Source organism: Penicillium atrosanguineum (assembly GCF_028827265.1).
Source record: "Penicillium atrosanguineum strain IBT 20685 chromosome Unknown utg000002l_segment0_segment0, whole genome shotgun sequence".
Taxonomy (NCBI): domain Eukaryota; kingdom Fungi; phylum Ascomycota; class Eurotiomycetes; order Eurotiales; family Aspergillaceae; genus Penicillium; species Penicillium atrosanguineum.
In genome coordinates this window covers 3,587,831-3,609,527 of record NW_026623134.1, presented here as the reverse complement: position 1 = coordinate 3,609,527, position 21,697 = coordinate 3,587,831, and the positions used below count along the sequence as shown (strand labels likewise).

The window sequence follows — 21,697 nt, the reverse complement described above, 5'->3', positions numbered from 1 at the left end:
TTTGGGGTTTGACACTTGTGTATAATATAATATACTCCACAGCTTATGCGTCAACCGTCAACTTCTCCCACCGAGATGTCATGACCCTTCCATCTTTAATGACACCAAGGACGTTCTCCTCCACTCTATCCAACACAGTAATATCCTCCAATGGATTCTTGTCAAGAACCAACAAATCCGCCGCAAAGCCCTGCTTAACCTGACCCAACCTCTCCTCCTGCATGAGCAACCTTGCCGCATTAACCGTAGCACTGCGCAGAATCTGAACAGCAGTTAAAACCTGACTACGGACAGAGAACTCTTTACTCTGCGCAAAATGCATCGGCCCCAAAAGATCCGTTCCAAAACAGACAGTAACACCAGCATCCACAGCCATCTTCATAGCCCTCAACCCCTTCTCCAAGACCTCATCATTCTTCGCCGCGCCATCCGCAGGCAAGAAATTCATCTGCTTAGACATGACATGCACAATTAGAGTAGGCGTAAGGAAACAGCCCTTCTCGGCCATCATCTTCGCAGTCTCAAGATCAATCAAGTTTCCATGCTCAATTCCACGAACACCAAGATTGATCGCCTGCTGAATAGCCTGCGGCGTATAGCTATGACTGGTAACATAAGTTCCCGCATTCTTTGCCACAGTCACGATCGCCTTAATCTCCTCATCAGAGAACTGCACATGCTCAATGCGATCCGTTGGACTAGAAACACCTCCGCCGCCCATGATCTTAATGAAATCCGCACCTTGTCGCAGCTCCTCGCGCGCGTACTTGTAGCATTCCGCGGCTCCGTCGACGATCCGACTGATACCCGAAATGGCCCCGCCACAGCAAAACTGCTCATCATGGGATCCGCGCATGTCTCCATGCCCTCCAGTCTGGGAGAGAGCGAAGCCAGCGATGAAAAGACGGGGGCCGGGGAGGACACCTTCCTCGACGGCTTCTTTCACGGCTAGGCTTGCGCCACCACAGTCGCGGATTGAGGTGAAGCCGCGCGAGAGCATGGTCTTTAGGACGTAGGGCTGGCGGAGGAGACTCTTGCGTTCGGTCATGTCTTTGTAGGCGCGGAGATCGACTTCGCCGGGGACGACGGCGATGTGGACGTGACAGTCGATGAGGCCAGGGCAGAGGTACTTGCCGTTTAGGTCGATTGCTTCCTCAGATGCATTGCTTGGTGTTGAGTTGGTCTCGACCGAGGTGATTTGGCCATTGGAGATGCGGACTGTAGCGTTGGGGATCAATTGTCCTTCGACGGGGTCGATGATGCTTGCGTTTATGAAGACTAGAGTTCGGTGGGAGTTAAGTTTCCACGGCTTGATGATTTTGGAGCCCTCCATTTTGCTTGCAATAGTACCAGAGTCAGTTTCAGTCAGGCAATATGGAAATCGATGTGGTACCTACATAGGATGAAAAGGTTATACTTGGTTGTTAAGGGGCGATTGGAGGATATATTTCAGCTGGAGGGCCGCCTCGCCTATTTAGACAACCCCTCACCGGACTACATCTGACCTCGGCAGACATGAGCTGCATTGAACAGCCCGTGGCCAAATTCCGAAAGCATTCTATTGCTGAAGCGAGGACCAGAATGAAATGGAACCCGCGGACGTCGCGGAGTTCAAGGTGGGTCCGCATGCCTGCCGACACCGCCAATCGCCGGCCAGGGCCCCTGCCAAGTCGGCCTTGTGATTGGCCATATCGGCAAACACTAAGAAACTCTGTTCGGGCTTCATAGATCTCCTCCCCCAGTTTATCTTGGGCAAGTTAAGACATGGGGTAATGTTACAATGGGTGACGAATAGCTGGGGAAAACAGGGAGATCTTCCGATGGATGACTCTGATTGGGAACGGGCTCTTGCACCTGTCCTCAACAGATCATTGGACTCCCAGGAAACGCGATAGGAGCCGTCTTTTATGTCCCATTCAAATAGACCCCAGATTCTCATTCAATTATTCGAGAAACAGACTCTCTTCCACGAACTGTGATCAACACACAAGTTGGAACCTTGGAGCCCACCTATAATGGGAACACCCAACCTCGCATCCTCACTCGAGGAACATATCCATGAACCCTCCATTCAATCACAACCTACCACCAACAACGCCCTTCTATCCCAAGAAATTCGCCGCTATCCCAAAATAGTCGCCTACTCGGTAGGCCTCGCGCTTGCATTCCTTCTCACCGGCTATGACACCGTCATCCTCGGCACAATCACCGCGGTCCCTTACTTTAAACACGAATTTGGCGAACTCTATAACGGCGAATACATCATCCCGGCATCATGGCTATCCGTCTGGAGTGCAATGAGCCCTTTAGGTTCAATTATCGGCGCACCGGTAGCAGGCTGGCTTCAAGATCGTATCGGTCGTCGTTGGTCCCTTGCTCTTAGCTGTTTCGTCTGTGCCGTCGGAATCGCTATTGCGTTCTGCTCTAACCTCCCGGATGAAATGAACTCCCGTCGAGGTGCCTTCCTCGTGGGAAGGTTCGTGCAGGGATTGGGTGTTGGTGGTGCGATGGCTGGTGCGCAAACGTATTTGTCTGAGACTGTTCCGACCAGTTTGAGGGGTTCTGCTATGGCCCTCTCGCCGACGTTCATGTTGCTTGGAGAGCTGCTGGGAGCGGTTGTGATCTTTGCGTGCGAGCAGATGACAACCTCAGCTGCGTTTTTGATTCCCTTTGGGACTCAGTGGATTACTACGCTGTTGCCTTTCGTCCTGGCGTTCGTGCTGCCTGAGAGTCCCTCTTACTTGATACGCAAGGGGGATTATGAAAAGGCGCATAGTGCAATGAAAGCCCTTCATACTGATAGCGTGGACGTGATACCACTCATTGCTCAGATGCGCTTATCGATTGCCAGTGAAGAGGAGATGTCCCGTGAGCTGGCGTATGTCGACTGCTTCAAAGGTGTCAATCTACGCAGAACGACAGTCGTGGCGTTTTCATTCATGATACCCAGTCTCTTCGGAGTCCCGCTTCTTGCGAGTGCTAGTTATTTCATGCAGGTAGTCGGCATGTCATCGAGTCTTAGTATCATGGTCCTGATTGTGGGAATTGTGCTGGGTCTCTTGGCCAATGGTGTCGGAGTGTGGCTTATGAGCCGGTTTGGTCGACGTCCTTTGCTACTCTGGACGTTGGCGGTCTCGATTATATTGTGGCTGAGCATGGGAATCGCCGGGTGCTGGTCTGGCAATGTTGTTGTTTGGTAAGACCTAGCTTAATAGACGAGTCTACCTTTTTACGGTTTGCTAATGAGACTTTTAGGTGGACTGCGATATCCTTGATCCTCGTTGTCGTGATTTGCGGCATGGGCGCATGGCCCGCGTCTTACGCTGTCAACGGTGAAGCATCATCCCTGCGCCTTCGAGCTAAAACCCAGGGCCTTGGTGTGTTGTGCTACATGCTCTCGAATGTGGTTCTGAGTCTCGCGCTGCCTTATATCTATAACAAAGATGCGGGTGATCTGAAAGGCAAGACTGGGTTTATCTACGCTGGTCTTTGCCTCTTTGCCTGGATAGTCACATGGTTCATGATCCCGGAGATGAAGGATCGCACTGTCATAGAGATTGATACGATGTTCGAAGCAAAGCTTCCATGTGCAGAGTTTAAGAACTGGTCTAGTCCCGTTGTTCTTGAGAAGGAGTATGATGCCTAGATGTTGATAATGGTCAATGCCTTCGTTAATAATGCTATACTAAACAATGCTATCTCATGTTTGTAAGCTCCAAAATTCGAAACAGAATTCAACCCCGAGGAAAACCCATAGCACTTCATAAAAAGTAGCGTCGCTGCATCAGCCAAGACTGCACTGTAGGTTATAGGGAGCTAGACTTCGTTCACTGGCGTGACTTATTCTGCATGCTCAACAACCACCTGAGCCATCTTTTTCTCATCAAGCTCCGGAGGAGTATTGCTATCTCCAAACAACAAATCCATCTGCTCCAGTGTCTTTCCCTTAGTCTCCGGGAAGAAGAAGACATAACAGATCGCAGCAATGATGTTGAAAACGAAGAAGACATAGAAATAGCGGAAACCAATATTGGTAAGCGCGGTTGGAGAGAACTGAGCAAACACCAAGTTGATAGTCCAGTTCGTAAAAGTCGTAACGGAGTTACCCTGGTTGCGAATATCGACAGGGAAGATCTCGGCCGGGTACACCCAGGAGATGATACCGATGAAAGTGTAGAAGAAGCTGAACACGAAGTTCATTGCGACCATGGCTCGAAGCTGGTTTTGGTTAGTTTCATCGTAGTGCTGGGACATGGCGGCGTTGGCGACGAGGGCGAGGGCCATTCCCGCGGAGCCGATGATGAGAGGCTTGATGCGACCCACTCGCTCGAGCGCCCAGAGACCTCCAGTGCAGTATACGATGGACAGTGCACCAGAGATACCGATGATCATGAGTGAAGTGTGGGTGTCAATTCCCAAAGCAGCGTAGATGCGAGTTCCGTAGTAGTTGATCACGTTGATACCGGACAAGGGACCAAAGGCTTGGACAGCACAACCAAGAATAAGGCGACGACGCCATGAGGGCTTGGTGAGGATTGAAGTCCAAGTGATACTGGTTGAGGCGCGCTCGGCCTCGATGGCGTCGCGAATCTCTTGGAACTCGAGCTCGATGTATTGATCCTTCTCTGCAGTTCCATCTCCATGGAGACTTTGCAGGGTAGAAAGAGCCTCATCGTGTCGGTCCTTCTCCATCAGCCAGCGGGGTGATTCATTCAAGAACCAAATACCACAGGCCAGGATGATACCAGGAATGCACTGGAATGCAAGCGGGAAGCGCCCTATAAGTGGCAGGTCAGTAATGAAACCGAGATAATGGAATATAAATGACTTACACTGGAAAGGATTGTCCACAAACGAACATCCATATCCCAACCACTGAGCAATAAGATAACCCCAGCTCAGCATCCACTGCAACAGACCAGACATCATACCACGAGTCGAAGACTCAGCCATCTCACCGGCGTACATTGGCACAACTGAAGTGAGCATACCAACAGCGACACCGGCGATGAATCGACCAATGATCAACATAACCATATTCACCGAACCGGCCTGCAGAGCGCATCCGAAGCAAGACACACAAGCACCTGCGAACACAGAGAGCTTGCGACCGAGACGGTCACCAGTGAATACATTGATAATGGTACCCAAGATAGCGCCTCCTTGGAACGCAGAAACGATGCCGCCGGTGACATTGTCGCTGGGATTGTCGAAATATTTGATAAATTCATTCTGGCCGATGGTCGAGGTGATGATACCGCTATCATAGCCGAAGAGGAAACCTGGAAGATTCAATATTAGAAAAATGTAATATTTGTAATGTAAGCACACTTCATACCTCCAATGGCTAAGAACACGGCCGACAGTAGCGTTGAAATCTTGGTCATCCTGTCTGATCTGCATGTAGAACAAAAAACAGCACGATGGGCCTCAAGTTGATCTCCCCACGGGGATATCTTATACGGCTCCCAAAAACCTAGAAAGCGGGGGCCCCGGTCACTCAGAAAATAGGACTGTATTTTACTCTATTTCACACTAGTGTAGCTAGCGGGGGGCGAGTCTGCGTGACCACGGCATATGATTCGGAATTCCCGACTACAAATCTACTTTGATGCCGAGAAAAAGACCGTTGCTCGGGAAAAAAGCAAGCCTTCGGTGCAGATTTCCCCGAGAGCTTGGCCTCGTGAGACAAATTGAGAATTAGAAGGCACTTGAACCGGGGCCCCCAGGCCTCTGCAATTCCGCCATGGGGTTTAAAATAGGTCCACATCAAGGGACGCCACCAAGACTTAGTCAATCACATCTTCGGTGCTAAGCCCGGTCTCGTAATTCAGGTAGAATTCTCCAACAGATTGTCGCTTGAGGGTTCCTGTGGTGTCATGCCGATATTTTTACGGTATAACATTACGCGACCTGCGGAATGTGGGCACATTACCAGTACCTGGCCTCCACGGGTGCCGACCTGGCTCGGTCTAAAATGATGCGGTATGTCACCGGAACATTTACCTCTTCTGTAATCTCCCCGAGCGGATTTGATGCTACTCAGGGAGAAGAATCGAGAATAGGCTACGGTGACTGCCATGTCAATTAATGAACAGCAAGTAAAAAATACCGATGAGTGGGTAGATGATTCATTGGTTCACCAGCCGACCGAGAAGAAATTCTCAATAGGCCTACACACTTGATTCTGCTTTTCCTTATAGACAACGCTCTTTAAATCTTCACAAATCTGTTAAAGACCTCTTCTTGTTCTTTTCAAGGTTATAAGTCTGAAGGGATAAGTCATCACCGCCTCTTTCGAATCGTTTGTATCATATTCCTAGTCACGCTGTAGAAACATCAGCATTGAATAAGAGCTTGAATAGAGAGCAGATGTTTCATTCTACACAACTAGTATAGATACTGAGCTATATTTTCCTGGTTTTATAATTGGATAGTGATAGTGTAAGACCCATGGCCAACCTCGACATGACCGTTTCGTGCCAGGTTCTCCAGCTTTTCTTCACCGTCCAGTAGAATCTCTACCTGGCTTGCCTGGCCAGGAAGCCTTACCACAGCCGTAGTTCCAAATGGAACTGTGAGCTTCAAAGTGACAAGTCTTTTATCAAGATCCTGGGTAAAGTCAATATTGATCACTCCAAATGGACAATCAACCGATCCCTCAACAAAGCCAAATTCAGACCCATAAGGAGGATCAACCTCAAACTTCCGATAAGCATTCTCAATCGGCTTCAATCCCAGAACAGCAGCATAGAACCATTCATAGATAGTTCCCAACATATCATGGCACTTGCTTCGACACTCATCCTGCCAGAATTCCAGCAATGTAGTCTCCCCACGGCGCAGGAAGCGCATGTAAGAGGGATGTTCTTCCTGTCTGGCCATTTGTAGCACGAGATCAGGTCGTTTGGCATCGGCGAGAGTGTTGAATAGGAACCGCAATCCGATCTCTCCTGCCCGGATCTTCCCGTCTGACACATCATCAATGAATGCAGCCATTACGTCCTTCTTGTGCTCAGCAGGAACCAAACCAAATTGCAAGGCCATTGCCTGGGCAATAGCGGTGCGATCACGGGAAGGGAAGTTATCCAATGATGTGTAGTACACGTACGGACGCGAACTATCATCCTTCACGAGGAGATGGCGATTGTATACATCGTAAATCCGCGCGGCCCACTTCTTGAATCGATTCGCTTCTTCCATTTTCCCAAGCTCACGAGCCATCATTGCCACGCATTGAAGACACTTGTAGTAAATTGCGGTCTCGATATTGGCTTGGTGATTTCCGAAGGCGATGTCACGGCCCCAATCTCCAAGGCCATGCTCAATTAGCCCGCCCTTCCGTTCTTTGCCATGCATGTACTCCATATACCGCACTGCGGCAGGGAAAATCTTTGCAATGACATGCGTGGATCCGTAATAGCGAAGAAGAATGTCGGGTAACAGACACAACGCACAACCCCAGGTAATCGTGTCATGAAGCGGGCCACACATATACCGAATTTCGGGGGCCATAGTAGGAACAAGACCACTCGGCTCCTGAGCATCAAGAATGTCGTCCAGAATCTTGGTGTATAGTGACTCCATGTCTCGAATATATTGAGTTGCTGGTGCCAGGAGGTGGGTGACTTCTAACCAGCCGAACTTTTCGATTTGCGGACAGTCTGTGTGGTAGCTAAAAAGGTTGCTGTTGAAGGTCCAGTAGAGGGCGTTCAGAAGAGAGTTGACGTCTTCTCTGTCTGTCTTCATGGTGCCGAGTCTCCTGGCTGCGGAAGAAATGTGGCGACCCACGGCGGAGTGGATGACTGGGAGACCTTCGCCTGCATTGAGCGAGACACCTTCCACTTGGATCCAGCGCGCGCTGGTGAAGCAGAAATCGGGTTCCCAGGTCTCTGGCTGGTTAGTACCGGCAAGGTAGATTTTGGAAAAGACCCCAGTCTCGAATTCTTTGAATAATGGGTCCGGCATGAGAACGGTTCCGTCTTCCCTTACAGTCTCGGAGTATCGGACAACAATCTCGGAACCAGCGGGTCCTTCGGCGACTATTTTCACCATTGTCGATGCGTTCTGACTAAGATCAAAACACACGACTCCAGGTCTAGGGCTGTATGTATTGACAGGCTCGAATGTTTCATGAAGCACAACTGGCGGCTGAGTTTGGTAGAATATATGGCCCCGAGGCCCTGTTAACGGCTTTGCAGGTGTCCAGCTACTGGCATCAAAACCAGGTGTGTCCCAGTTTGCAGGGTATAGACGACGGTCGTGATTCTCCGATGCATAAATATTCGCCAGTGTTGTTGCGCTCTTCCGAACTGACCATGTGGGGTCTGAGATCATGGTCTCATGTATTCCATCTTCATAGAAGAGATGCAGCTCACAGAAGAAGCAGAGTTCATTTCCGTACCGGACGTACGTGTTATCTTCGTACATCGGCCAGAAAAAGCGATCGTCTCCTCCCTTGTCACCGGCGTAGAATCCATTGCCTACATGGGCGCCCAGGACATTCTCTCCGGCATCAAGTTTGTCAGTCACATTGTAAGAGGTGAACTGGACTCGTCTGTGGTAGTTTGTCCAACCCTGGTCTAGTCGATGGTTTGAAGCGGGGTCGCCATTGACACTCATATTGAAGTGACCCAAGCCAGAGGCGAACAGGATGGCTCGAGTCGGTGGTCTTGCGAGCTTGAAAGACTTTCGAAGATAGATAGGCTTGTCCCCTCCATCGCCGATCCAAACGGCTTTCCACCGATTCGCCTCATCCTCAAACCAAGTGCGGAATATGAGACTAGAATGTGGCATGTATGTTTGGTTCATGCTATAGGGAGGCAAAAGTCGGGAACGGGGATATCCCGTGAAGAAGTGCTGGACTGAGCTGGAATAGGGATAGTCGTTCTGGTCCCATACTGTCACTTTCCAAAAGTAACTGCATGTGGACTTGAAGCCATCAGAAGGCTTGCAGAGGATGTTTCTCTGCTCATTGTTTTCAATGCGACCGGAGTCCCATTCGAGGGAGGATGGCTCAGAGATATCGGATTCAAGCGATTTTGAGTCCGTGGAGAGAATCACTCGGTGTGCAATTTGGACCGCATCGGCGTGGCCGTTTCCCAGGACCCAGTAGAAGCGTATTTCATCGGCGTCGATGCCGAGAACCTCGTGAAATCCATGAATGCCGCACCGAAGAAACTCCATCATGAACAGAAAGGGTGGCCTATGTTACTGCCAAATCTGGAATGAGAGCCCCTTGAACACCAAAATCGTTGTGTGATGTTTCCCTGCGATCATCGAACGGCGCACGACAGGTCGGGAATCCCGAGTGGAGTCAGCTCGGCGAGCTGCTCGGAATGAATAACCCCGAGCTTTGCGCATTCTTACCAAATACAGTAAGCTTGACGAGGATAGAAAACGCCACAACCAATCTAGAGTATCAAATTTGCAAAACCAGAAACGGCAGCAGGAGAGCGAAAAGCACATAAAATGCCGAAGATTTGCCGCGGTTCGGCGTTCCCCACATCCCGCAACCTGGACCCTGCAGAGTTCGCATCAATTTTCCCCGCATTTTAATTGCGCGGCCTATCTCTCTAGCGAGCAAATTCCTTGCCGCATTTGCTGACATGGTGGGTTCCTTGAGGAGGGATTCGACCTCAAGATATCGCAGATGCCATGCATGCAAGACAGCAGTAGCACAGACTAAACAATCTACATTTCCCGTTACTTCACATGGCCTGTAATACTCCCACAGTTGACTGCCATAGTTGCCAACACTTTTATATATGAAACACCACTAACGTAGTCTTGTAATTTCCTGGCATGGTCGATCTCGGGAAAGCCGTTTGTTGTGGACCATCGTTTCGCGCCACTGGCCAAGACAACCTAACATAAAAGCCTTGTGTAGCCTTTCAAAAGACTATCCATCATACAAACGATATCTAAAAAGATAAAGGTCGGCCATGGGAATTCTCAAATTGTCTTTCCTTGTCGCCGCGCTTGGCATATCTACTGCCGTGGCCGTTCCCACACACCAAGCTCAACAATCAAAATACACGGACTGGAAGACCTTCAAAGCATACGGCGTCAACCTGGGAGGCTGGCTCGTCCAAGAATCAACCATTGATACTACTTGGTGGGCTAGATATTCTGGAGGCGCGTCTGACGAGTGGGGTCTCTGCGAGAATCTCGGATCACAATGTGGGCCAGTCTTGGAGCATCGCTACGCGACTTGGATTACCACAGCCGATATTGACAAGGCAGCCAAGTCGGGAATCGCACTTTTGAGAGTCCCAACGACATATGCTGCTTGGATCAAGCTCCCGGGTTCTGAACTCTACTCGGGCAAGCAGACTACCTATTTGAAGAAGATTGCGACGTATGCTATCAAGCGATATGGCATGCATATCGTTGTCGATGTGCATGGTTTGCCTGGTGGAATCAATGGATTGACTATCGGTGAAGCTGCTGGTCATTGGGGGTGGTTTCATAACCAGACAAATTTTGACTACTCGATGAAAGTCGTTGATGCGGTACTCTCGTTCATCCAGAATTCCGGATACCCTGAATACTTCACTTTTGAACCTCTCAACGAAGCAGCCGACAATAATGACTTGTCTGTATTTGGTACATCAGCAGCTCTTTCATCATCAGGTGCAAGCTGGGTGTTGAAATACTACAAGGCTGTTCTCGATCGCGTTGCCGCTGTCAACCATCGCATCCCAATCATGTTCCAGGACTGTTTCCAAGGAGAGAAGTTCTGGTCAGGAAATTTTTCCAGAGGTGATAACATCGCCTTTGATGTTCACAATTACTATTTTGCTGGCCGTGAAACCACATCCAAGAACGAGCCATCTTATATTTTCTCGGATGCCAAAACGTCTCCAGGAGATGGCAAATTTCCTGTCTTTGTTGGTGAATGGTCAATACAATCGCTTTACAACAACAGCTTTGCGCTGCGCGAATGTAACTTCAACTTCGGACTTGCCGCATTCCACAAGTATACGCAAGGGGAGGCATACTGGACGTGGAAGTTTTATGGAAATGCGACCGTCGATGGCCAGGGCACCCAGGCTGACTATTGGAACTACGAGTATTTCGTTGATCAAGGTTATTTCCATCCCGAGTCAGAGGTCTCATACTGTTAGATATACTTGTCTACAACTTAAGGATATCCAGATCCCGCATTCCAATTGATTTCTAATCTATGCTACCTTCTCGATATGGCTTAGTCTCGATAGTGCGCCCTGTCCGCAACACAGTCAGATTAGAAACTGAAAACCCCTCCAAGACACTTAGAATACTCTTTTTCACGTCGCGCAACTGCCTTGGACTCTCAAAATGGTCTCAAAATCGAATGTGACCTTGATTCCCTGGGATCCTCTATCAGAGCTCCACCGGGAGTGGCTGTACAAACAGCGCGTGGAATGCTCCTGGGATTTGAATAAGGTCCACGGAATTTGAGAAGATGCACAGCTCAAAGGCGAGAAGTGCATATACTGGATTGTCCGTTCCTTTTTATATACTGCTATCTGGTTTAGTATGATTTATGAACATCAGAAATGTTGACAGCGAATACCAGGTCCTTCCATCCGATGAGTCAGAGAAAGAGAAAAGCCAGAGTCTGATAGACACAGCTGCATCCATCAACGCAGTACCGCGCCAATCTTCGCAGACAGATTTTATACCCATTGGGCATATCTCTTTGGAATCAAAAAATAAGGAAGCGGAGCATATTGACCTCGACATCCCAACTGAAGGCGTCTTTTGGATCAAATCATTCTTTATTCGGCATTCTGTCCAGGGCAAGGGAACAGGGCGCGCGGCTATGGATGAAGTCGAGGCTATGGTTGTTAAAGAGCCCCTATGGGCTAAGACACTGATGTTATCTACCGTCGAGGGGGGCGATCAGGTTAGGGAGGAGTTTGCTAAGGCGAGGTATGGGGCTGTACCGAAGGTAAGAAAGAGTGTGGCGGTCATTTTAAAGAGAATTATACTAAAAGATAAAGATTGTCAACCAGGACTGGTATAGTAGACGGGGTTACAGAGGAATCAAGATTGTGCAGAACTTTTTCGATGTCACGGATAGGAATGGGAAGAAGTGGGACACAAAGGCTATCTTTATGCGGAAGGATATTTCATGAACATTGAATGGCGAAGGATGTGAATAGCTCGTTAAGAATGGAATTCTCATTTTAAAAAATTCGAAAGTGAAAATGTCGAATCAATTATTAATCTCGTACACTAAGATAGTAAAAGAAGAGACAAACATGAAAAAAAGCAAACATATTCAAAACAGTCACGCATATACAGAGGCTAGAAACAAAGGCATAGAAGCGAACAGAAATATCAAAACAACAGGCCAACCATTTTGAACGACGCCAGCGTTGTCAAATAAATCAAGTCGACTGCTTATTTTCCACCAAGTCCAAGAGCACCAGTCAAGCTACCAAGACCAAGGCCATCGATCAACTTGTCAAGACCAAGGCCGCCAAGGATACCCTTCAACAAACCACCAAGACCAAGACCATCAAGGAGACGACCAACCAGACCAAGAACACCGCTGAGGAGCAAGCCAACAGCAGCAATAATCTGGAACAAGGGCTCGGAGAGGAGAGCGAAGAGAGGGTTCAACTTCTTCTTGGCATGGGGCATGTCGGCGATGGCTTTCTTGCCGTTGTCAATGGTCTTGACAACAGTCTCGGTCAACTCTTTCAGCATTTCAGCGAGCTGATACTCCTCGGGGGTAGCATCGCGAGTTTGGGCGCGCGCCTTAGCGGTGGCGGCGATGCGTCCATCGGGATCAAGGGCACGGATCGAGCCATTACACTCCTGGAGCATACGGCCTGCCTCCTCGAGGAGGGGCTTGACATCCTTGACGAGTTTCTCCTCATCAAGCTCCTCCTTGGGCTTGCGCTCTGCAGCCGCGAGTTTCTGGGGTGCATGTTAGTGCAGTTCCTAAAGTTCTTAATATTCGGATCGAAACATACCTCTTGGATCATTTTGCAAACAGGCTTGACCTGCTCCAGGGTCTGGCGCAGGATGTGGCCCATACGCTCAGCCAGCTGACGGTCCTGTTCAGCCTTAGCGGCGGCCTGCTGCTCCTCAGGAGTAGGACCCTCCTCTTCTTCAGGCTCCTCGGCCTCGGGCTCGGGCTCGGGGATGTGCTCGAGAAGAGTGCACTCGCCAATGCGGTTACCATCGTTGTCAACAACATAGCCGTTGTCATCAATGGTCTTACCGATGAGAGTAGCGAGGTTGCCATCGGTCAGTTTACCAATGAGCTCGCCATCAGCATCGTAAACCTCACCCTGCTTATTGACCTTGCGGCCAGACATGGGGTTGACATCACGCTTCTTCTCCTCGGGCTCCCAGCGCTCGGCCTTGCCAATGGTGTTACCATTCTTGTCAGAGATGTCACCATCCTCATCAACCGGACGACCAACAAGACGCTTAGCATCGCCTTCAATCAGACGACCAATGATCTGTTCGCCGGACACGACGTTACCATCCTTGCCGACAACAGCGTTGTCAAAGCCGTAGAAGGGACCCTCAGCCTTCTCCTCCTCAGCGCCGGGGATGAGCTCAGCACGGCCGATGACTTGACCATTGTCACCCCAGATCTGGCCCTTGCCATCAACTTTGCGACCAGCAAGGCCTTTGCCACCCTCGACAACGCGACCGAAGACAGCGCCAGTAGCCGGGTCAACGACCTTTCCGGACTTGTTAACAACCTTGCCTTCAAGAACGGAAAGGTCGGTCTCGGCGGGAGCCTCTTCCTGCGGAGCCTCGTAGGGCTCAGCTCGGCCCTTCACGTTGCCGTACTTGTCGGTGATCTCGCCATCCTCGTCAACGGCGCGACCACGGAGCTTCTTGGGGTCACCCTCAACAAGCTGACCAACAATGGAACCCTCGTCATCCTCGACGAAGCCATCCTTGTTCACGAAGAGGCTATCCATGCCAGCGAACGGACCTTCGGGCTTGCTCTCGAGCTCGTCCTCGGGAATGAGTTCAACACGGCCGACAACCTTCTTGCCGTCATAGATCTCACCATCCTCGATCTTCTTGCCGGCAAGCTCCTTGGGGTTACCCTCGACAACGCGAGCGATAGGGAAGCCCTCTGATCCGATGACATAGCCAGCCTTGTTGCAGGAGAGACCGTTCAGAGCAGAGAGATCAGGACCAGCCTCCTCCTCTTCCGCCTCAGGCTCAGGCTCCTCGTAGCGCTCGGCACGACCGATAACACTGCCGTGACGGTCGAGGATTTCGCCATCCTCATCCACGCCGCGACCGAGGAGCTTCTTGGCATCACCTTCAACGAGCTGGCCCACGCGGGTGCCGTTCTCGTCCTCGACCCAGCCGTCCTGAGCGACGACGAGGCCTTCGAGACCGGTGAAAGGTCCCTCTTCATCCTTGCCGTCTTCGATGGGGAGTGCCTTGACCTTGCCAAGAACGTTACCCTTGTTGTCCCAGAACTGTCCCTTATCATCAAGGGTAGCTCCAAGGCGGGAGATCTTCTTGGGGTCACCTTCGATGAGCTCGCCGACAGGCTTGCCGGTTTCCTGGTCGATGACATATCCACGCTTGTTGCAGGTGAGACCCTCGAGAGTGTTGATGTCAGGAATGCGGACCTCAGCGTCTTCGGCGGCATCTTCGGCAGCATCTTCGGCAGTGTCCTGGGCATCTTCGGCGGCGTCCTCGGCAGTGCCCTGGGCGTCTTCGGCGGCGTCTTCGGCATCAACGTCGGGGGCATCCTCCTTAGCCTCATCAGCAGCATCGCCAGCCTCACCGGCGGCGTCTTCAGCCTGATCGACGGCATCCTCGGAAGCATCCTTGGCATCGACATCGGGAGCATCTTCCTGAATCTTGTCGACTGCGTCGCCAGCCTCATCAGCAGCATCGTCAACGTCGACGTCGGCGGCATCCTCAGCGTCTTTGGCCTCATCGACGTCAAGGTTGTCCTCGGCATCTTCGAAGTTATCCTCGGCATCCTCCTTGACGCCGTTGACCAGCTCAGCACCACCGCCAAGAGCCTCATCAATAGCCTTCTTCTGCTCCTCGACAGGAACAAGCTCAACGCGACCGATGGCGTCGCCCTCATCATCAACAATCTCACCATCGTCATTGAGAGTGTATCCAATGAGATCTTCGGGGTTTCCATCGGTGATCTTACCAACAACCTGACCAGCAGTGTTCTTGATAACACCACCGTCGGAGACAGTCAAGCCTTCGAGCTGAGCAAGGTCAGTGGCAACCTTTTCTTGCAACTCGCCGATCTTAGCCTGTACATCCTCCGGGGACCCATCGGCCTTGGACTGCGCGTCTTCGGGGAGGTTCTGAGCCTGCTCAGCGACGTCGTGGAGAATGTCCACGCGACCAATCAGGTCTCCATCCTCGTCGACAATCTCTCCGTCATCGCCAACAGTCTGGCCAGCGAGATCTTCGGGATCACCTTCAACAACCTTTCCGATGGGTTGGCCCTCTTTACCGAGGACCTGGCCATCATCGGCAACAACAAGACCCTTCAAAGAGGCCAAGTCCAAAGGAATGCTGGGGAGGTTGTTCTTTTGAGTCTCCGCGTTTTGGTTGACACCATCTGTAAGCTTTCCAGCGGATCCCTTAGCCTTACCGAGAGGGGCAGCGGAGCCAGAAGCCTGAGAAGCGGCATCGTCGGGAGACATAGGTCGGCGCTGCTCAGAAGGAGCGGTCTTCTTCTTGGACTTGGGAGAGGGCGTCTCAGGGATGGATTGCTCATCTTCGTCGTCGTCCATAGGCTTAGGGGCCTTAGGGGTGAGCTTCTTCGCGGGGGTCTTCTTCAAGGACTTGGGGCTATCGGCGACACTGGAGGGCTTGGATGCGGCGCTGGATCCAGAGCCCTTGCGGAGCTTGGCAGGGGTGCCAGCTTTCGAGCCGAGCTTGGGGGGAGCTTTGCTCACAGCGGGGGAAGACATGATCGTATGTGTTTTTCAAATCGGAGTCCGGTGTGTAGTTTGCAGATCGGATAAGAAGTGTGTGTGTCTTAGATTTCCAATGTGTATAGAAATCTTTCGTGATATTCGATATCAACGTTCAGCAGTCGTGTCAGGTACAGTGACGTCGTAAAAGTCGTGAAGTATCAATATGAGTAAGTCTTCGGCAGGGTAACAGATAATGTACAATTAGGCCGAAGGTAAGGTTCAAGACTAATGCAAAGTTCTTTTGGGAATAGAGAGTAGTAGTTGATGGAATTATAGTCCACGAGAGAAAATCGACTGTTTAAATGAACTCCCAGGGGTTCTGATATCATAGCAAACCTGCAAAGCCACAGTAACAATGTACATAGCACCTTGGTACCAGGCACAGCGACTAGAGCCTACTACGTCATGAGCAATTGATATCATCGCTAGCTTCATCTCCTGCTCCAATCCCGGTTGATGGCGGTTGATGGATCCATCGTCTGCAGGGTGCACGGTTCAGAGCTGCGTGAGGGGTGGCCACAAAGCCACAGGGTGGCCATTGCTATCATCGTTGGCATCATAATAGCGGGTCCATCAGCTGTGCAGGTGAATGGAGACGCGCTTGGGGCCGATACGGGTAAGTAGCGTAGGCTAGCGCGAATCAGGGTGTCAGAATGGGGCTGTGGCTAAATCCGGGTGTGGCAGCATGGTGGAGGTGGAGTACAACGTGGTGCTATGGAGTATAACATGACGCGGATGCTCTGTTGCTGTACCACTCTTTTTTGGGGGCACCAGTCTGCGTTATTTGCCTGATTGGGATTCTTGCGTAGGATCTGCCCCGTGTTTCTGTACTACGATGTAAATTGTTCGACACGTAGAGACTATGTAGATTAGAATTTAATAAATGTTACATTCTGGCATTTTCATGGGGAGCTAACTGCCAAATATTCAGGTTTTATTGTACACGCGTACCTTAAGCCGTTCCAAAAACCTGTCATATTGCCACAGCAAGAGAATTCATCTTCAATGTCAGTGACTGGTCGGCAAGTTGGAAGCCATGGGAACCACGGAAATTAATAAGTCTGGCCCTTTTGATGAAACAACGGTAACCCAATCATGATGAGATTGGAACATTTCCAGGGGCCCCTGCCCCAGTCTTTCCGCCTTGGTTTGCCTCCGCTCAAACTGTCACAACCTGTCAGCCCCTGTCCTTGTTACTGTGGCTCAGTGCTCATTCTCACTGACTGGTTCGCTGCCTCAACTGAGAATCCCTGATTGACGAGACTTCCTATCACAGCTAAATATCTGCGATCATCATTACATCAGACGTTACAGGTAGGCGCTAGGCGTTAGACAGTGCAACTATACTCTCTCTCGCGTGGTGATTTAGCTTTTTCCCCAGACACCGGAGAGACGGTCTGGAGAATAACCTGAATACCCTAGGTAGCCAAGGTAGCAAGCAGTCTGCAGGCGGGCACCGATGACGATATAGCCACTTTACTTATAGTATGCTAATTTCCACCGGGCCAACGGTAAGCCCGATCGCAACGACCAGGCACCCCCCTGCAAATACCACTCGAGCAGAGTAAGAGGGTCGAGCGCAGCACAAGCCACCGGAGTCTCGGCCGTATGAGATCATGATCGATCGGGCGATTCATCATTTTTAATCTATTAGAGTGGAGCCATCAGCCACACAAGTCATCCCAAGCGATAACTGATATCATCGGTGCCAATTCAAGGCAGGATTGATACTATCATTATTGGAGGAATCTTTTTGAACATTCCGCGATATCGTGTCCTCCATGTGTAGGTGTCAGGAGACTCTTTATATGCGTAGCTCGATCTCGGCAGCATTGATCCGCGACCGTTGGCGGCGTGGGTTGACCCGCTAAAAAATCTCCGAACAAGGTTTGGCATAGCGCTAACGGTGTAAATCAAGTTTTATGGGCCGCGCAAAAGGTCCTACTGTATTTAGAAACTGGGGGCGAAAGTCTTGAAATTCTAAGTCAGAGTGGAGTTTCGTTTTATATTGTCTAGAGCAGCTCCGAGTCGGGTCTTGGATATTGATTCAAGGCTTTCTGCCCTGTACCGGTCACGTGCACACGCGGGGCTGAATGACCTCACGTGTGGCGTCACGTCTAGAACACGATGCCCACGTTTTCTACATTTCCATGGTTCTTATTTTCTCTTGGCTACAAGTGACATACCATGGGCTGCAACTTTGCATGCCAGGTATGATGAATTAAATCGCAACCAACACCAGCGGAAAAGAAAATGACGGGTCACGTCACTTTGTCGACGCGTCTTGATGATTTTTCAGCTTGACGCTTACGCGCGACAATGAGAATCAATTAGATGAAATGTCAAAAATCGAGAATAGGCATCAGGTCTATTAAGAAATGAACTAGATCTCCGTACACGCTGGAACCTAACCCGACTAGGTACTCCACATAGCCTCAAGCATAACATATCGACCCGTACTGCCGAGATATGTCAACGTCGAACAGTGGGCTGGAACCCGATAGCGTGGGTTGGAGGGTCCCGCCAGGACTGAACTATCTGGATAGCTTCGGGCTCGATAAGGCGTTTACCGACAAGATGCCGAATATACTCCATCGTCCATTCCTGGCATCGCTTATTGGTCATCTATCCACCCATGTCAGTACTTATTCAAGCCAGCAAGTAAAAATCCTCACATCGTTGACTGGTGCTAGAAAGTTATCGCTGATCCCGGGTGTAGGTATCTGAGACGCTACAGTCTCGATATTTCCTTGCGGAACCCCGTCGCTCTCTTTCACTTTCGAGGAAGAATCGACTATGTTTATAGAGTCGACATGGCCAATCTCAATCATCGTGTACTTCTCCGTAGAATCATCCTTTGGTGAATAGTTGCGCTTTAACTCTAGGATATAGCCTGTCATAGGTGCTCCGACGGCTTGTATTAACGATCCTCGGTCGGGCTGCTCAGCAGCAGGAACAAATATTGCAAAGTGCGACCGCTGCGCTTCGGTATTTCGGGAGCTTATCAAGTATATCGTTCTAGGAGACATCTGGTGTGATCAGATAGATGTAGAGGGATTGAATGGAATGGATATGGGTTTGACGTAATGGTCTAGGGATATGGTGTCTCCAATGCGGGGTACCCTAATCTTCCTGCCTTCCTGAGGTGCCTGATCCGTTTTCGCATCTCAAAGGTCTTCATCTTCATTATCGCCTTTTGAACTTCACTTGACAATGTTCTGGATATAGTCTAATTTATTGAAGGATGATGGGTCTGTCTCTATATCAAAATGAGGGCGCTGCCATCTCGAAAAGTTAATGCGTAGAATGTGTTGATCGGGTTTGACTGAATGCCAAGATACCGATCAGGCAGCGGTGACAAGTCGATGAAAATGCTTGATTTAATTTCAAAAACAGCTGCAAATTAATACGATATTTAGATTACGTTGGAAGGCCCTTTGAAGTTGCAGTAAAATCGCTAATTAGGATACACAATCCTTATGGTTGATATTCTGCCGCGCAACAAAATCTGTTACCAGCATTAGCACACTGAAGCGACAATCACCGCTGTACATGGCGAACGTGTTCCCTACGCGAGCAAGCAGTTTGTCTGACTAAAGTGGACATTGAAACTTTCTCTCTTTTGCTTCGTCAAGATAGCGTAGGTCTCTGGGATATCCCTCGAAGCTAAGCGCATGATGGAAACAGCAGAGAAATCAATATCTATACGACTAGGCACAGCTAATGTGAAAGTGCATTCTGATTAACATCAAACAGTCTCATTGTTATCACCTAGCATATGTTGCTTTAATCGCGTCGGTGTTTATATATATTGAATCAGAAGACTGTAGAATGGGCGAGTTGAGATCTGAGGCCGGCTATGCCAGGCGCACTAGCGGATATCACAACACCCCAGTGGACCTTTCAACTTAAGGTACATGCTTTGAATAATTTAAACCACCTATCAGACGGAGAAGTACTCAGGAATGGATTTAGAGCTAATGATATAATTAGAAAAAGTGGGTCACAGGCAATGATCACGTGAAAGCGGATCAGGCCCGCAGTGAGTTTCATTGGGAAAAGTGCAATGAGCTAGCTACAATCTGAAAACTCACACTCACAACCAACTCTTCTCCTGCGACTCATCAGGGGACGAGCCTCAAAGCCCCGCGACGATGTCTAATGTCGAGAACAAGTGCTCTGGGGCCGATTGCGACAATGAAGCTGGGACCTTGCAATGCCCAACTTGTCTGAAGCTGAGCGTCAAGAGCAGTTACTTCTGCTCTCAAGACTGCTTCAAGAGGAACTGGGCAGGTTATATCCACGCGGAAATTTCTTAGAGCCGGGAATCTAACGTTGATTCCATCCAGCCCACACACAAAACGATACACAAGACACAAAATGGTAATCACCTCGTCCTGCCGGCACGCACCAGTGACCCATGAATTGATTTTCTAATTGCGATACAGCAAGCGGACCTTATAACCCATTTCCCACATACCCATACACGGGCTCCGTTAGACCCGTATACCCACTTTCCCCGCGACGGCCTGTACCCAAATCGATCAAGCATCCCGACTGGGCCGAGACTGGCATCCCGAAGCGTGAGATGCGCTTGAGCAAGTCAAAGTGGGACATCTTAGATGCAACGGGCCAGGAGGCCATGCGCAAGGTGTGCAGATTGGCTCGAGAGGTACTCGACATAACCGCTGCGGCGATGAAGCCCGGTGTGACTACAGATTATCTGGATGAAATCTGCCACAACGCTTGCGTTGAGCGAGAGGTGAGCGGGGTTCAGTCCTGTGTCAAGGATGCTAAGTTGCTTGGCTAACCGTGACGCAGTCATATCCTTCCCCACTCAATTACAACCACTTTCCTAAGTCATTGTGTACCTCTCCGAATGAGGTTGTATGCCACGGCATCCCCGACCAGCGAGTTCTTCTTGATGGTGACATCCTCAACCTCGATATTTCTTTGTACCACGGCGGATATCACGCCGACCTGAACGAGACCTACTACATTGGTGACAAGGCCAAAGCCGACCCGGACTCCATCAGACTCATTGAAACGACACGGCAGGCTTTGGACATGGCTATCGAGATAATCAAGCCAGGTGTACCGATTCGAGAATTTGGCAAGATTATTGAGAAGCACGCAGCCTCCAGGGGCCTTGGCGTCATGAAGACCTGGGGCGGTCATGGTATTAACTCGGAATTCCACCCTCCTCCTTGGATCCCCCACTACGCGAAGAACAAGGCTGTGGGAACATGTAAAGCTGGGATGACATTCACGATTGAACCGATCCTGGCTTTGGGTAGGAACCGAGAGGTTTACTGGCCAGATGACTGGACAAATGTCACAGTGGACGGCAAACGGACAGCACAATTCGGTAGGCTCAGACTTTCCAGCGCCCAGTTGCAGGGTCTCGATACTAACTTGAGAATTGCTAGAACACACTGTGCTTGTCACAGAAACAGGTGTGGAGGTTTTGACGGGGAGACTGAAGAACTCTCCAGGAGGGCCAATCCCGATACCCGAGATTGCAAACGAAGATACGAATGGAGAAGCGAAAGAATAAAAAAAAGACATGATCAATGCCCATTACCATAGGCACCTGTTGCAGGTGTGATAAGTGGCGCAATATTTCAGTCTAGTCTTTTCTTCTCTGATCTGGCGTACGACGCCCTACAAGAAGTCCCGGGGCCTAAGGTGGACGGGTCTGTGATCTTCTATGAGACTTTTTTTGATGAAAGAGCCTGTTTGCCGATGAAATTGGGAGA

General features: G+C 50.1%; 9 protein-coding genes across 9 annotated transcripts; 4 read left to right on the top strand and 5 right to left on the bottom strand.

Moving 5' to 3' along the window:
* Window positions 1–43: 43 nt before the first annotated feature.
* Window positions 44–1,333, bottom strand: N7443_003131 (metal-dependent hydrolase family protein; the record flags this gene model as incomplete). The annotated part of the gene is made up of 1 exon (XM_056883187.1): window positions 44–1,333. One exon carries the CDS (start codon window positions 1,331–1,333, stop codon window positions 44–46), a length of 1,290 nt encoding a protein of 429 aa, XP_056745028.1.
* Window positions 1,334–2,015: 682 nt separating this feature from the next.
* N7443_003130 (uncharacterized protein) lies at window positions 2,016–3,646 on the top strand (the record flags this gene model as incomplete). The annotated part of the gene is made up of 2 exons (XM_056883186.1): window positions 2,016–3,196; window positions 3,256–3,646. 2 exons carry the CDS (start codon window positions 2,016–2,018, stop codon window positions 3,644–3,646), a joined length of 1,572 nt encoding a protein of 523 aa, XP_056745027.1.
* A 194-nt stretch (window positions 3,647–3,840) lies between these two features.
* N7443_003129 (sugar porter family MFS transporter) lies at window positions 3,841–5,387 on the bottom strand (the record flags this gene model as incomplete). The annotated part of the gene is made up of 3 exons (XM_056883185.1): window positions 3,841–4,778; window positions 4,833–5,282; window positions 5,339–5,387. The coding sequence occupies 3 exons, from the start codon at window positions 5,385–5,387 to the stop codon at window positions 3,841–3,843; spliced, it is 1,437 nt and encodes a 478-aa protein (XP_056745026.1).
* A 1,036-nt stretch (window positions 5,388–6,423) lies between these two features.
* Window positions 6,424–9,186, bottom strand: N7443_003128 (uncharacterized protein; the record flags this gene model as incomplete). Its single annotated transcript, XM_056883184.1, has 1 exon — window positions 6,424–9,186. One exon carries the CDS (start codon window positions 9,184–9,186, stop codon window positions 6,424–6,426), a length of 2,763 nt encoding a protein of 920 aa, XP_056745025.1.
* A 758-nt stretch (window positions 9,187–9,944) lies between these two features.
* Window positions 9,945–11,129, top strand: N7443_003127 (uncharacterized protein; the record flags this gene model as incomplete). Its single annotated transcript, XM_056883183.1, has 1 exon — window positions 9,945–11,129. The coding sequence occupies one exon, from the start codon at window positions 9,945–9,947 to the stop codon at window positions 11,127–11,129; it is 1,185 nt and encodes a 394-aa protein (XP_056745024.1).
* Window positions 11,130–11,530: 401 nt separating this feature from the next.
* On the top strand, window positions 11,531–12,125 carry N7443_003126 (uncharacterized protein; the record flags this gene model as incomplete). The annotated part of the gene is made up of 2 exons (XM_056883182.1): window positions 11,531–11,938; window positions 11,985–12,125. The coding sequence occupies 2 exons, from the start codon at window positions 11,531–11,533 to the stop codon at window positions 12,123–12,125; spliced, it is 549 nt and encodes a 182-aa protein (XP_056745023.1).
* Window positions 12,126–12,393: 268 nt separating this feature from the next.
* On the bottom strand, window positions 12,394–15,932 carry N7443_003125 (LEA domain protein; the record flags this gene model as incomplete). The annotated part of the gene is made up of 2 exons (XM_056883181.1): window positions 12,394–12,915; window positions 12,972–15,932. The coding sequence occupies 2 exons, from the start codon at window positions 15,930–15,932 to the stop codon at window positions 12,394–12,396; spliced, it is 3,483 nt and encodes a 1,160-aa protein (XP_056745022.1).
* A 2,478-nt stretch (window positions 15,933–18,410) lies between these two features.
* Window positions 18,411–18,967, bottom strand: N7443_003124 (uncharacterized protein; the record flags this gene model as incomplete). The annotated part of the gene is made up of 2 exons (XM_056883180.1): window positions 18,411–18,563; window positions 18,614–18,967. 2 exons carry the CDS (start codon window positions 18,965–18,967, stop codon window positions 18,411–18,413), a joined length of 507 nt encoding a protein of 168 aa, XP_056745021.1.
* Window positions 18,968–20,092: 1,125 nt separating this feature from the next.
* fpaI (putative methionine aminopeptidase, type I) lies at window positions 20,093–21,495 on the top strand (the record flags this gene model as incomplete). The annotated part of the gene is made up of 4 exons (XM_056883179.1): window positions 20,093–20,231; window positions 20,387–20,700; window positions 20,760–21,306; window positions 21,368–21,495. The coding sequence occupies 4 exons, from the start codon at window positions 20,093–20,095 to the stop codon at window positions 21,493–21,495; spliced, it is 1,128 nt and encodes a 375-aa protein (XP_056745020.1).
* Window positions 21,496–21,697: the final 202 nt, after the last annotated feature.